At 32.3% G+C, this 13032-nt stretch overlaps 1 protein-coding gene across 2 annotated transcripts in view; it reads left to right on the forward strand.

Annotated features, from left to right (window-relative positions):
• Positions 1-13032, forward strand: part of LOC140440064 (uncharacterized) — a 55127-nt gene that overhangs the window by 25812 nt on the left and 16283 nt on the right. For both annotated transcript variants that reach the window (XM_072530325.1, XM_072530324.1), the window contains exon 2: positions 4434-4625. In XM_072530325.1, coding sequence (XP_072386426.1) covers positions 4552-4625 — 74 coding nt within the window. In that variant the 5' untranslated portion in view covers positions 4434-4551. The remainder of the gene's footprint in view (positions 1-4433; positions 4626-13032) is intronic.

The following is a 13032-nucleotide window of genomic DNA, read 5'->3' on the forward strand; positions in this document are numbered from 1 at the left end:
CGAGGCGAAGAACTCCATGGTTTTGTACAGAAATAAAGGAAAAATGTAAAGAAACGAAAAAAGCTGATCTAAAATACATGTTAACCAAAACACAAGAGGCATATCATAATTACAAGACAATTAGAAACGAAACACATGCACTTGTAAGAAAAATAAAAAATGATCACTGGGAACCCTTTTCGAATCAAGTCAAAGAACGGAGGTAAAGGAAATAATAGAAAAGGATACGTGGATTGACTACCTAAAAAAGTTATATGCAGAGGAAGTACAAACGACGCTAGAACCAAAAATAGCAGAAATTACCACAAATGAAGAATTTAATATAAATGTACAGGAAGTTCGGAGAATACTTGAAAACCTGAAGATCAGAAAAGCAGCAGGTAAAGACGACATACCAAAGGAGTTACTGAAACGTTGTGGAGCAGCAATGACAGAACAATTAACGATATTAATTAATAAAATTATAAAACACAATAAAATATCAGAAGAATGGAGAACGAGCGAACTAATTCTACTATTTAAAAAAAATATAAAAAACAGCCAGAAAACTACAGAGGTATAAATTAAGTAAATACTGCGCTAAAACTTACAACTAAAATTTTACTAGTGCTAATAAACAGGGTTTTCGTAGTGGAAGATCGTGTACATATTCAATATTCGTTATAAAGCAAATTACTAAGAAATCACTGGAATATCATAGACCAACATATCTGTGTCTGATTGACCTAACGAAAGCGTTTGACAGAGTAAGGCTCAAAGATGTAATTCATCTTCTGTATAATAGAGAAGTTCAGCTAAAAATTATAAAAACTATCGACAGCATCTACCAAAACAACAAAATGGAAGTCAGAATAGATGGACAACTTACAGAACCTATAGAAATAGGCAGCGGAATAAGACAATGGGATTCATTGAGCATCATGCTCTTCAATTTGATCATGGATGAAATCATTAAAACCGTTAACAAAGGAAGAGTATACAGAATGGGAAACAAAGAAATCAAAATACTCTATTACGTAGATGACGCAATATTGATAGCCCAAAATGAAGATAGTCTCCAAAGACTGGTCTACAGATTTAACATAAGAGCAAAAGAATTTAATATGACAATTTTATCTAAGAAAACCAAAACAATAGTAGTCAGCAAAGAACCAACCAGATGTAAAATAGAAATTGATGGCATCAGTATTGAACAAGTAATGGAAATAAAATACCTAGGAATTACATTGTCCAGCTATTGAGACCTGGACAAAGAATTGAGAGATCAAGTACAAAAAGCAAATAGACTGGCAGGATGCCATTGAGGAACATGGCGTGGATATGCCAAAACATACACATTAACACTGAAATGAAATCAAGAATTTATAAAGCCAGTGTAAGACTAATAATGACATATGCCTCAGAAACCAGACCCGACACAGCCACAACGCAAAGGCTACTGGAAACGGAGAGATCAGAGTACTGAGAAGAATTACAGGAAATACTCTAAGAGATCGAAAGAGAAATGAAGACATTAGAAGAAAATGCAACGCACAATGTATAAATGAATGGACACAAAATAGAAAAAGGAATGGAATAACCATATAAGCAGAATGGAGGAGACCCGTGTCGTCAAAATAGCAAGAGATAGGTCACCAATCGGCAGAAGAAGTATCGGACGACCGCGCAAAAGATGCAGTGAGAACCTTCCATGCTTATAAAGAGGAAGAAGAAGATGAAGATTTACGAATATTATTGCTTGTGTGCAATAAAAGCATCCGGCAAGTTACTCTGCTTTATTCACTTAACAGAATGCTCTTGGTGTGGATCTTGATCTTGTCAGTTAAACCGAATTGACCTTTCTCAAAAACAAAAGTAATAAAATTAGAAAATTTCGGTTTTAAAAAAATTAAATGATGACGTTAAAATTGTCGATAATCCGTTTATAGCTCAATTATATTTTAATAAATTTATTAACAGGACTTACTGTAATTAATTGCCTATCAATATGTTAAAACAAAATTAAAATTGAACGATTTATAACTCTTTATTATCCTTTTATTACGTTAGTTGTTCACGGATTATTGTGCCACAATCTGAAAAGTTTATAACATATTATCTATTTTTTTGTGCTGCATCAACTGTTTATATTACTCAGTTATTTTGTATGTTTCTTTTGTTTAAATGTAACTTAAATTGTTATTTCTTTATCTAAAGAGACTAAATAAATCTATATTTTAAACTAAGTTACTTCAATTTGAATTATTTTTGCTATGATATTGAATAATAACAATAAAATGATGGATAATCTAGATACTTTACATCAGGATTTTCTTGTCTATCTCCATAGTGTAGTGCGAGCGAAACGAATAAACTCATTATTTTTCAAACCAGCCAAAAAATCCTGAGACTTGTTAAATTTAGTTTCTAAATGTTTATAGGTCTGTACTGATTTTTGGTAGCTAATTATACGTAATAACAGAACGGTAAAAGATCAAGATGCATGCTGTAGGGATAGAGTTTTTAATAAGATTTAAAGGCGCTTTTAAAATGGACAGAATAAGGAACACAAATATACTTAAGAAAGAAAGTGAAAATACAATCTACACTGGAGTTTATAAAAGAGAGACAACTGAGTTTGTGGGGCTATTTATACCAGATGAAAGATACTTTATGATTATCAGTGTAATTTCCGACCGAGAATCCAGTATCCGGTTTTTTGTTGTCTTTCGTAAGTCGTCTTGCCATCGTGTTGGTGGTCTTCCTCTGCTACGTTTATTAGTTCTTGGTCTCCATTCAACTAGTTTGCGAGTCCATCCCGTCCTTCATTCTGGCAACGTGTCCAGCCCATTTCCATATTAAGTTACAGCTTCTTTCAATGACGTCTATGACTTTGGTCTTAGCTCGTAGATCTTCGTTTCTAATCCTGTCTCGCAAAGTGGTTCCTATCATTGATCGCTCCATTCTTCTCTACGAACCAGATCTTTATCTTGTGCCAAATTTTATAAAAGAGTTGGGAACACAACGAAGATGTACATCAAATTTTGTAGATTTTATACAAGCGTATGACTCTGTAAACAAGGATACACTGTGAAAAGTAATGGTACAAATGGAAGCATAAAGGCCAATGTGATGAACCGATTGAAGGCCTTTGAAATGTGGGTATTTAGAAGACTACTTAAAATTTCTTGGACGGATCACACAACAAAAGTCGAGGTATTAAATCAAATGGGCAAAGAACGAGAATTGCTGCCAATAATAAAAAGAAGAAAAATTGCTTATCAGGGTCATATATTTCGAAATTCCATGTACCAGTTCTTAAAGCTTATTATGGAAGGGAAGATAGAAGGAAAACGGGGCATCGAAAGAAAGAAATACTGATGGCTTAAAAACATAATGGATTGGACAAACCTCGGTGCCCATGCACTATTTAGAGCCACACAAGACCGAGAGGAGTGTGTCAGAATTGTCGCCCACATAAATTAATTGGATAGGGCACCATAAGAAGAAGAAAAAGCTTATTATGAGAAAAGAAAAGACCAAAAACTAAACCACCAAAGCACATATGGAAGACAAAAGAAAGCATCTTAAATTATCCGTTACACGCGATACTTGAAGATGAAAAGTAACTAATAAAATAAGTCAACAAAAGTGGGATAAAAATTATTGAAATCTAGAAGAGCCTGCAGCAAGAAGAAGGTTCGAATATCTATACAAACAAGGATTTGACACAACAAATACTAAACAACAGCTACTAAAACCTATCTGAAAGTTATAAATTTGGAGATGCGTTAAACGCAATAAATTTTCAGTTCCTAATGTCTAAAGGTTTACGGTGCCACAAAACCCCTTTACCTACAATCTATAATCTACCACTGTATTTTTTTGAAGACATCATTCAACGACTGGATTTAATTTTGGAGAAACTATGTCCCCAAGCCCCCACTAATTTATTTTACAACACATTTCGTTGCATAGAGTTGATGTTACTGTTTGTATGGTTTTATTATTTATGAAGTAAATAAAATTATAAAAATTAATGGGAAAATCCCAGTAGTTGGCTGTATATCATCGTTTAAAAAAATATACAGAAGTTAAAACACTTCACAATTGTATTTAGGTATATAAAAACATATAGTTAAAACTTTTAAAAGTGTCGTCAAAATTTATACAGTAGCATTTTCGATATAATCAGATCATCCTCAGTGCCTTATGTAGTTGAAACTAACAATAAATTTGTGGCTGTGACATCCATATATGGGTTTTAACTATATGTTTTTATACACCTAAATACAATTGTGAAGTGTTTTAACTTCTGTATGTTTTTTTAAATATAGTTAGTGGACAATATACTACAATTATTATAAATGTACCTACTTATAAAAAAATGTAATTCGAATTTTAAAGTATAGCAAAGCTTCTATGTCTAAAATAAAACTCATATATTGTTTCAGTTGTCTAGAATCATGTTATTGGCATTTTATAGAAGAACGGTTTTGCTTCGACGAAAGCATAGCCAATTATCAGGAACCAATTACAAAAGACGAAAAAAATAATAACTTTTGCGACAATATGGCGTTTTACGATAGCGTATCTGTGATAGCTGGAAGGGCAATAGTAACAATAGATCCCCTACCGGAAAAAAAGTGAGTAGCATACTTTAATATTTACATTATTTATCAAAATTATACAAATTACGCGAAGATGTGAAAGGTATATTCCTTATGAAATTAGAGTTATGTTTATCATCTTTTAGTAACAATATTTACTTTAAAAAGGTGGTTATGTAATTATTGTGAAATTCATGTGCGCCACCAGCGCAACTTTCAATTTTTGAAATTATTAGACATTTGATTTATAGTGGTATAAATTGTTATGTGTTCGACAATGATTCTGTTAAAATATTCCCAATTGAATGAAAGCTATTTTGTCTCAAATTCATAAATTTTAACAAACAATACTGATAGTATACAATAACCATATCCTATTTGATACAATCAGTTTGTCAATTCTGACGGACCTTATGTTAGATTCTTCTTTTTTCATATTAGAGCATGAGGCAAATACCCTCTATAAAACGAACTATTTCATGCATCGTTTACGTAGGTTAATTCAATTAAATTAAATAGACTAAATTCATACAAAACATCAAGTATTTGACATCTTCTCATATAAAATAAGGAGATGGCGTCCGGTAAGGATGATCGCGACAGCGAGAGCAAAAAAACCAAGTTTACTTGTTGCAAAACTAAGAAAATAAGTACAATAATATGTGTAAAGTGTAGAAAAGCGTTTCACAAATCATGCACGGTACATGATTGGACCAGAAAACTTCAAATTTTAGATGAAACGCGTGTGATTTGTTGTGATTCTAAGATAACCTTAAATAGTGGGGATGGCATGAAAAATACCATCATTAATTTGCTAAATGATCTAATGTCTGTAAAAATTTAATCCTAGAGGAAAATAATAAGCTGCTATGTGAAAAAATAGAAAGCATAGAGAAAAAGTTAACATAAAATTCCATGGAGGTAAAAAATTCCGCAAAAACTAAGAATAATAATAACAATCCATCCATTTTAAAAGTACGAAATGATATGACAGAGACCACAAGGTTAGTTGACGCAGTCACAGAAAAACCACTTTGTTCTGTTGATTTGTCTGAGCTCCACCTAAACCAAGAATATCAAGTAGTTCAATTGCATCCGTGACGCCTGTTAAAGATAAAAACCATCAGCTGATTGAAGACGAAAATGATAAATGGATAACCCAAACAAAAGAGGTTTTTACAAAACAATTCATCCAGCACTTATTAAATGGCCAGATCCACTCCAGGGAACAATTGAGAATGCTGGAAGTATCCTGTGTGTGGCCACAAAACATATGGCAATTTTCCTGTCAGGTTTCGATCCAAAAACGGAAGCTCAGAAAATACTAAATATACTAACCAAAAATACTAACCAAAAGAAAGAAAACTAGATGAAAACGTTATGTATCTGGATATTTGTTGGTTCATGAAGTCTGTGCCTCCCATAAACCGATTATATTCAGAAATGAGATAAGGTTGTGGTACTTAAATAATTTTTTTTTCAGTTTAAGAATAAAGTGTGATTTGAGTGACTGGATTGACGCCATGACATGTAGATGCTACTGTCACTATGCATCCGAGACGGTCGATCCACTTTACTAATATTATTTTATCTTCTTTGTCGATGACAGACATTAGGTTTCCTCTTTTTTCGATCTCGAAATCAGTTTTTTTTTTAGGTAACTAGCAACTATGGGAATTTTATTCTTCCTCATAGTTCCCGAACCACCAAAAAATCTCTTTGTTTCAAGGAAAATAGCAAATTGAAGCTTGTGAGTAGATTGCCGAATTAAAAAAAGAGGAGCATTTTTACACCATCCGAAAACTCATCTATCATGCAAAGTAAAGAAGCAGCACATTTTCCAAAACCGCTTTTATACGTAGTGTTTTGGGTTTTTTTTTCCTTAACCCTCTATCACTCTCACCTCAAAAAATTACGCCATCACTCGCGTGTTAGATTTTATCTAACATATGGGTATAGGTTAAATAAATAAGTCATTAGTACTTATTGGTTAAGTTTATTGGCTAATAACTCAAAAAAACTACTAGGTAAACTAAAAAAATTTACACATTACCCTAGAACAAAACAAATAAGGGGATTTTTTCCAAAAAAAATGTACGCATTACGCATAAAATTAGATTTCTTCCTCTTCTAGGCAGTGGTGGCAAGTAGAATTTGTTAAACCAGTGTGCTCTTTACATATCTTCAGCTTACAGTTAGTACAATAATGTTGGTTAAACCTGTTCTTCCTTACTGGTCAAAAATAATATCTTGGTTTTATAGTTGGAGTTGCCCCTTGAGAAACTGATGGCTTTTCTACGGTTATATTTCGGATCCTGAGTCTCAACTGAAAAGGCAAATTTGGGATATTAGAACGTCGTTGAAGATGGGACATTAAAAGTTGCTTGCCAAGCTCCGCAATGTAGCTTCTTCGAGATGTTACAATATTAGTGTTGTAAATTATTTGGCTGTTGATAGTTGAAATATTTAGTAGGCTGCAAAACACAGTAAACGGCCAGCGATTGCTAAATCGAGTCACTGAGTATTCTGCCTTTATTTTATCAACAACAGCCACTAAGCATTTTGTGAGGTTGTAAATTAGTAATAATCTCTGGCTTCATGGTATGCTCTTTGGTGTTTTCATCAATGAAACCATCGCTGTGTAATGTTGAATGTAGTAGTACATTCTGATCATTTTTTTGCACATATGATACAAGTACACACTATTTTCCATCGTCACCATATGCAAACATGCTACTACATAAAGGTCTTCCTTTTACGTTTGTCAACTCAGGGGAAATTTGTTGTTTGTTTTTGCGCAAAGTACCTATCGTTGATCATTGTCAAGCAATGATCGTTCAATAAAGAGTTGGCTAAGGGACAGAGGAAAAGTAATTATCCGTAGTTACATTTCGACCGGTTCCACTTATGGGTCGTATAAGTCTTTTTATTACACTAGATGCATCGTTGGCTAGTTGATATGGTCCTTCATGTTGTTTGCCGGGATAAATTTTGAGATTTAGTGTGAAAAATCAAGGCATAAATCTTGATTCCGTATAAAACACTAGGGCGAGTATAAAACACTCTCATCATATTCAGTTTTTGATTTGTATATTTTACAATATTATTGATCATAGCATCTGAGAAAAACAATTTCCAGCATCCTAATATGGTTTTGGCACCTTTTGCGCTTTTGCTTTTACCCCAGGTAAGTTCGTAACAATATTACAAGCTTTGTACTTTGGGAGTGTGTTTCTTATGTTTCAACCATGGTGTTTTATCTTTGCTATAAAATCTTGGATAACCATCATCTTGGCCGCTTTCTTTCATGACATCTTCAGAATCTCTGGGTAGATCTTGTGTGGACTGCTCAAAATCTATATTGTGGATACTGTGTTCAGAACGAACATCATTTGGTTTGGTTTGCCTGGTTTTCTCAGTACATTATTTAAGAATTTTTTAAGTACAATGGCGTATTTAACCCAGAATCGACAAACAATGGAGTTAACTTGTTTCGGGAGTAAGCAGATGATTATTAAATACAGTTTTATGCTGGGCTTGTTAGATTTATCAGACGGAACAAATCATATATAATACTGGTGTTTTATTTTTTCGAAATAATTATAAAAACCGATTTTAGCCCAACTTTTATATATTTTATTGAAAAGCTTTATCAGTGTGACTATATTATATGTAATTATGAGCTTAAAATAAGCGGTACATCCACTAATAATTTTCCAACATAAACATGCCTCATTCTGGTATCAAAGAGACCGCCTTTCAAATCAAGGTTGTCAGACATATTTCCTAAAATTCCTAAGGTTATATTTAAAAAATATGCTCTATTCTCTATTCGTTATTATTCAATTGCTAGTCAACGAACGACACTCTTAAAAAATAATATGAACATATTCTCAAAAAATATATCTATAAATTAATTAACTAGGTACTAATATTTCCATGGACTCTTCACTAATGAATTAAAGCAACCGTGAACTTTGTATATATTACTTATACTCTAAGTAATTTTCGAATATCGGCAACATTGTAGTCTGGAGAGAATTTGAACCTTCCGTCCATATCGACGTTGCCATGTTGGTGAATTTAGCAGTAATACTTTTATAGATATAATGATCGACTTTTAAGAAATCAGACAACTTTTAAGAATCCAAGTTCTCAAAAACGGTTTCAAGAATTGTATTATTTTTTTCCAAATTTCATTGATTTTATACCTTACCTGGAAACATGAAAAATTGCAGATATATTAATATGGTATTAAAGTTATATTCACTAATTTTAAACTCATGCATTATGGCAACAGCGAAACGCAAAGCTATAAATCGTAATGAACACCTGTTTGTCTCGCTATGTGACACCCTAAAATATTTCCTTTTGCAGAGGCGGAGGCTTATTATAAGGTAAGTAATATTATATTTTTCTAGGATGGCATTTTTTAAGATGCGTCAACTTCTGTGTTATCAATAAATAATGACAATTATGTTAATGACAGCTCCGAATTAAAAAATAAAGATTTGCACGTACAATCCCAAAGAATAGTCTTAAATATGTATGAGTGTTTGAAAAAAGAAAATATTGGGATGGCTGATAATGCAATTGTTCTAATTGTATCTAATGCATTGCTATTGTCGGCCAAAAATATAACAAAGTCTTCTGCCGATTATCACGAAGATATGACAGCCGATTTATTTGAAAAGTGGTTTGTTGAACAACTCTTGCCCAATATTCCGCCGAATTCAGTGATTGTTATGGATAATGCTTCGTATCATTCCCGCATATTAAATAAAATACCTAATAATAACACGAAAAAGGACGGAATTTTAAAATTTATGCAACTTAAAAACATCACTGTTCCTAAAAAGATTCCAGTAAAAAAAGAATTAATTAGAATTATCAAAAGTCGGAATTTTAAAAACGAATACGTTATTGACACCATTTACAGCAGGCACAGCCATACTCTTTTGCGATTACCCTCGTACTATTGCATTTTTAATCCAATTGAAATGGTTTGGGGTACCGTATAAAAACGATTGCGAAAATATAATCAGTCACCAACATTAAGCGCAATGGCCATTGAGAATATTCGAGAAATAATTAGTGGCATTAATAGCGATGTGTGGAAAAATTGCGAAGCTCATGTTGTAAAAATAGAAAACGAATATCCTGTTTTACCGGCAATAGCACCAATAGTTATCCAACCTGGGAACGATTCGACTTCAGAAGACTCTGACGATTCTTTTCAGTCCTTCCAATTAATTTCTTTACAGCTATCGCGATGCATCTTGAACACTAGTATTCATTATTATACAGTGTGTCGCATTTAAGATGAAGACACCTCTATATATCAGCTATCAAAATACATACAGATTTAAAATTTTGCACAATCATACATGTTGATAGTGCATATTTTTTTAAGATAGTCATCTGAAATTTAAATTTTAAACGCGGCTTACTGCGAATCCACAAACAGGGTAAATTTTCGATATTTTGCTTCGCGTTAGAGAAATCGGAAAAACTTATTTGGAAAAGTTGTTCCACTTATTGTAACCGCACATACCAAATTTCATGACAAAATTCGCAATTTTAGCTTTTCAGTATTATTTATAATCTCGATCCTAAATCTACAATTGGCTGTCAAAAGATGCATCTCGGGACAGCCAACTGTCCGTTTTAGAATCCTGACTACAATTGAAGAGCTTATTTCCAAAGTGTCTTAAATCCATATAATGAAATCCATGAAATTACAGATTTTCATACAAATTTAACATACAAATTTAACATACAAATTATACAATTTTACAATTTTCATATGCACTTTTAAATGGTAAATAAGAAGTTGTTTTGGTACATATAACTTTATTCTAGACTTGAATAAATCTATAAAGTTTAAAAAAAGAAAATTAAAAAAATCGAAATTTTGGATTTAAGACACTTTGGAAATAAGCTCTTCAATTAATGAAAAAAGTAAAAGTGCAAATTTTGACATAAAACTTTGTTATGTGGGGTTATAATAATATTTGGAACATCTTTTCCAAATAACTTTTTCAGATATCTCTGAAGCAAAATATTGAAGATTCACCCTGTTTGTGCAATAACAGTAGGCCGTGTTTAAAAATTAATTTTCAGTTGACTATCTTAATTGCTGGATAGACAATCTTTTAAAATTTTCTGACAGACTGAGCCATTATTTACAGATAATTGTAAAAAAATATTATGGTTTATGTAAAAACTAAATAATAAGTCCAATATTCTTATAAATCACTAAAATTAACAAGCTTTAATTTGAAAGAATTAATTTGTTATTTATTCGATGTTGTGAGCCCGCTCCCATTTGAAAAAAAAAAACTGATTCTGTCCTTTGAAGAGTCCTATTCAAAAATGCCCCGTTTAAACAAATCGAAGGTTGAAGGGTGCCGGACATTTTTGCCGGAAACAATTCAAATTCAAAAGATCACCTTTTTCTGCTACGGAAAATATTGCTCCGATTTCTCACCAAAATCAATGTTGATACTTTAGTTTAGATACTCTTGAATCTCAAAAATACTCATTTACATATTTTTCAAACCTCGAAAATGCATATTAGGTATCGCATTTTTCGGATTTTAAATCGCCTATATCTCCAAAACTATTAACTTTTAAGAAAAATGACATAGATCTTATTTAGAGTCACCCAAAAACCTAAAAAATATTTTTGGGAGCACAAAAGGTGATATTTTGAATTTGTTTAAAAAATTGTTTAAACATTTTCTGCCCAAAAATTGAGAAATTTTCCTGAATATAATTATGTAAAAATTAATAAAAATTATATGATTTTTCTTGAAATATGCCTTGAATAACTGATCCCTTTTCTTAATTTCCACGCCAATGGTCGGCATTGGCATCAAAGAATCTCAAAAGCCGACGCTTGGCAAACTGACATTGGAAAAAGTTATTTTATGATTTTTTTTTACTTTACACTATATAGTCTATTATTGCACAACGTATAATTTGACTAATGGCGCATGGCAATTGATAGATGGTTCTAATCCTGACTTAATTGGGTTCTGGACTGCACTAAGATACAACTAGGCCGGTAATGCAGATACAGTGCTTATCGACATTGTATCTGTACCAGACACCTGCCCTGTCTGGTACAGGTGCAGCATAAAAAAAATATAATCACTAATCACAAATACTTTTTCATTGACGTCAATTAAAAAGAAAATTAATTATAATTGTGGCTGTTTCCCACAAAATGTAATGATTAGCATAACAATGCCACAAAAAATAGTTCGTGAATCGTTTATATGTAAAACATTATGGAATAATACGCCTATTAAATTCTTGACATTTTAATGCTCTTAAAATGGAGCCAGTATTTTGGGATTAAATAAGATACTACCAATGTACAAAAACAAGGATTTGTTTAACTATATTTGAATACGGAGTCATAAAGATTATTAGATAACGTTAATAGTTAGCAAATCTATGGAATGCTTGAATTAGGTATTTCAGAAACGTGTAATATAGTGTAATATGTGTAATATATTTTTCTATAGGTTTTATATTGCTTTATTTGTTTACCTTTTTGATCCTAGAATACAATATCGGGAAATAAAGGAACAAGGTTTGAACTTGAATTTAGGTTTTTGGTGAATTCAAAACTAATATTTTTTATTTGAGTTTTTGAGCCGTGAAAATCTATTTTTTTGGCTGAGAAATCTCCTCTTCTTAGATTGGATCACATCACGTCTTGTGGCATATATTGTCTATTAACTAGAAACAGTTTTCTATTTACTTGAGATATTTGTTATGATTATTGAAATATGTTATTTATTATGCTGCTCAAGACCAACAACAATGGAGGGAACAGCGGCCAACACTCACATAGCGTTGTAGAGCCAAATGATGATGATGATGATGATGATGATGTTATTTATTTTGTTTTTGCCTGTAAGCCAAATGCTATGCCCGTCAAAAAGTTTTTATTAATAATCAGTTGGATCTTTTATACCAAAATAAAAACAGCCAAAATCCTCAAAATAGCAGAAACCTCGGTCACAGCATGAGAAATAGCGAAAGATATGGGTTGCGGCAATTAATTCTATAAGAAAAAGTAGAAGGAAAGCGAGGACCAGGAAGTTGAAGGATTTCCTGGCTGAAAAATCTACGTACGTGGTTTAACACAACAACCACAAATCTTGTCAGTGCCGCAGTTTGTAAAATACAGATTGCCATGATCGTCGTCAATATCCGAAACGGATAGGCACTACAACAAAAAGAAGAAGATCTTTTATACATTTCTGCCACCTTTTTTATTGATTACGTTGAGTTCTTGTTCAAAATATTTCTAAACATTTTCCATTGTTTGCTTAGTATTTTTATAACTACAGAAAATATGGCTTAAACACATACAAGTTAAAAAGACTTTAGCTCGCAGTGATAGGGAGGAAGTAGAAGTGCTGCA

Source organism: Diabrotica undecimpunctata, chromosome 4 (assembly GCF_040954645.1).
Source record: "Diabrotica undecimpunctata isolate CICGRU chromosome 4, icDiaUnde3, whole genome shotgun sequence".
Classification (NCBI taxonomy): Eukaryota; Metazoa; Arthropoda; class Insecta; order Coleoptera; family Chrysomelidae; genus Diabrotica; species Diabrotica undecimpunctata.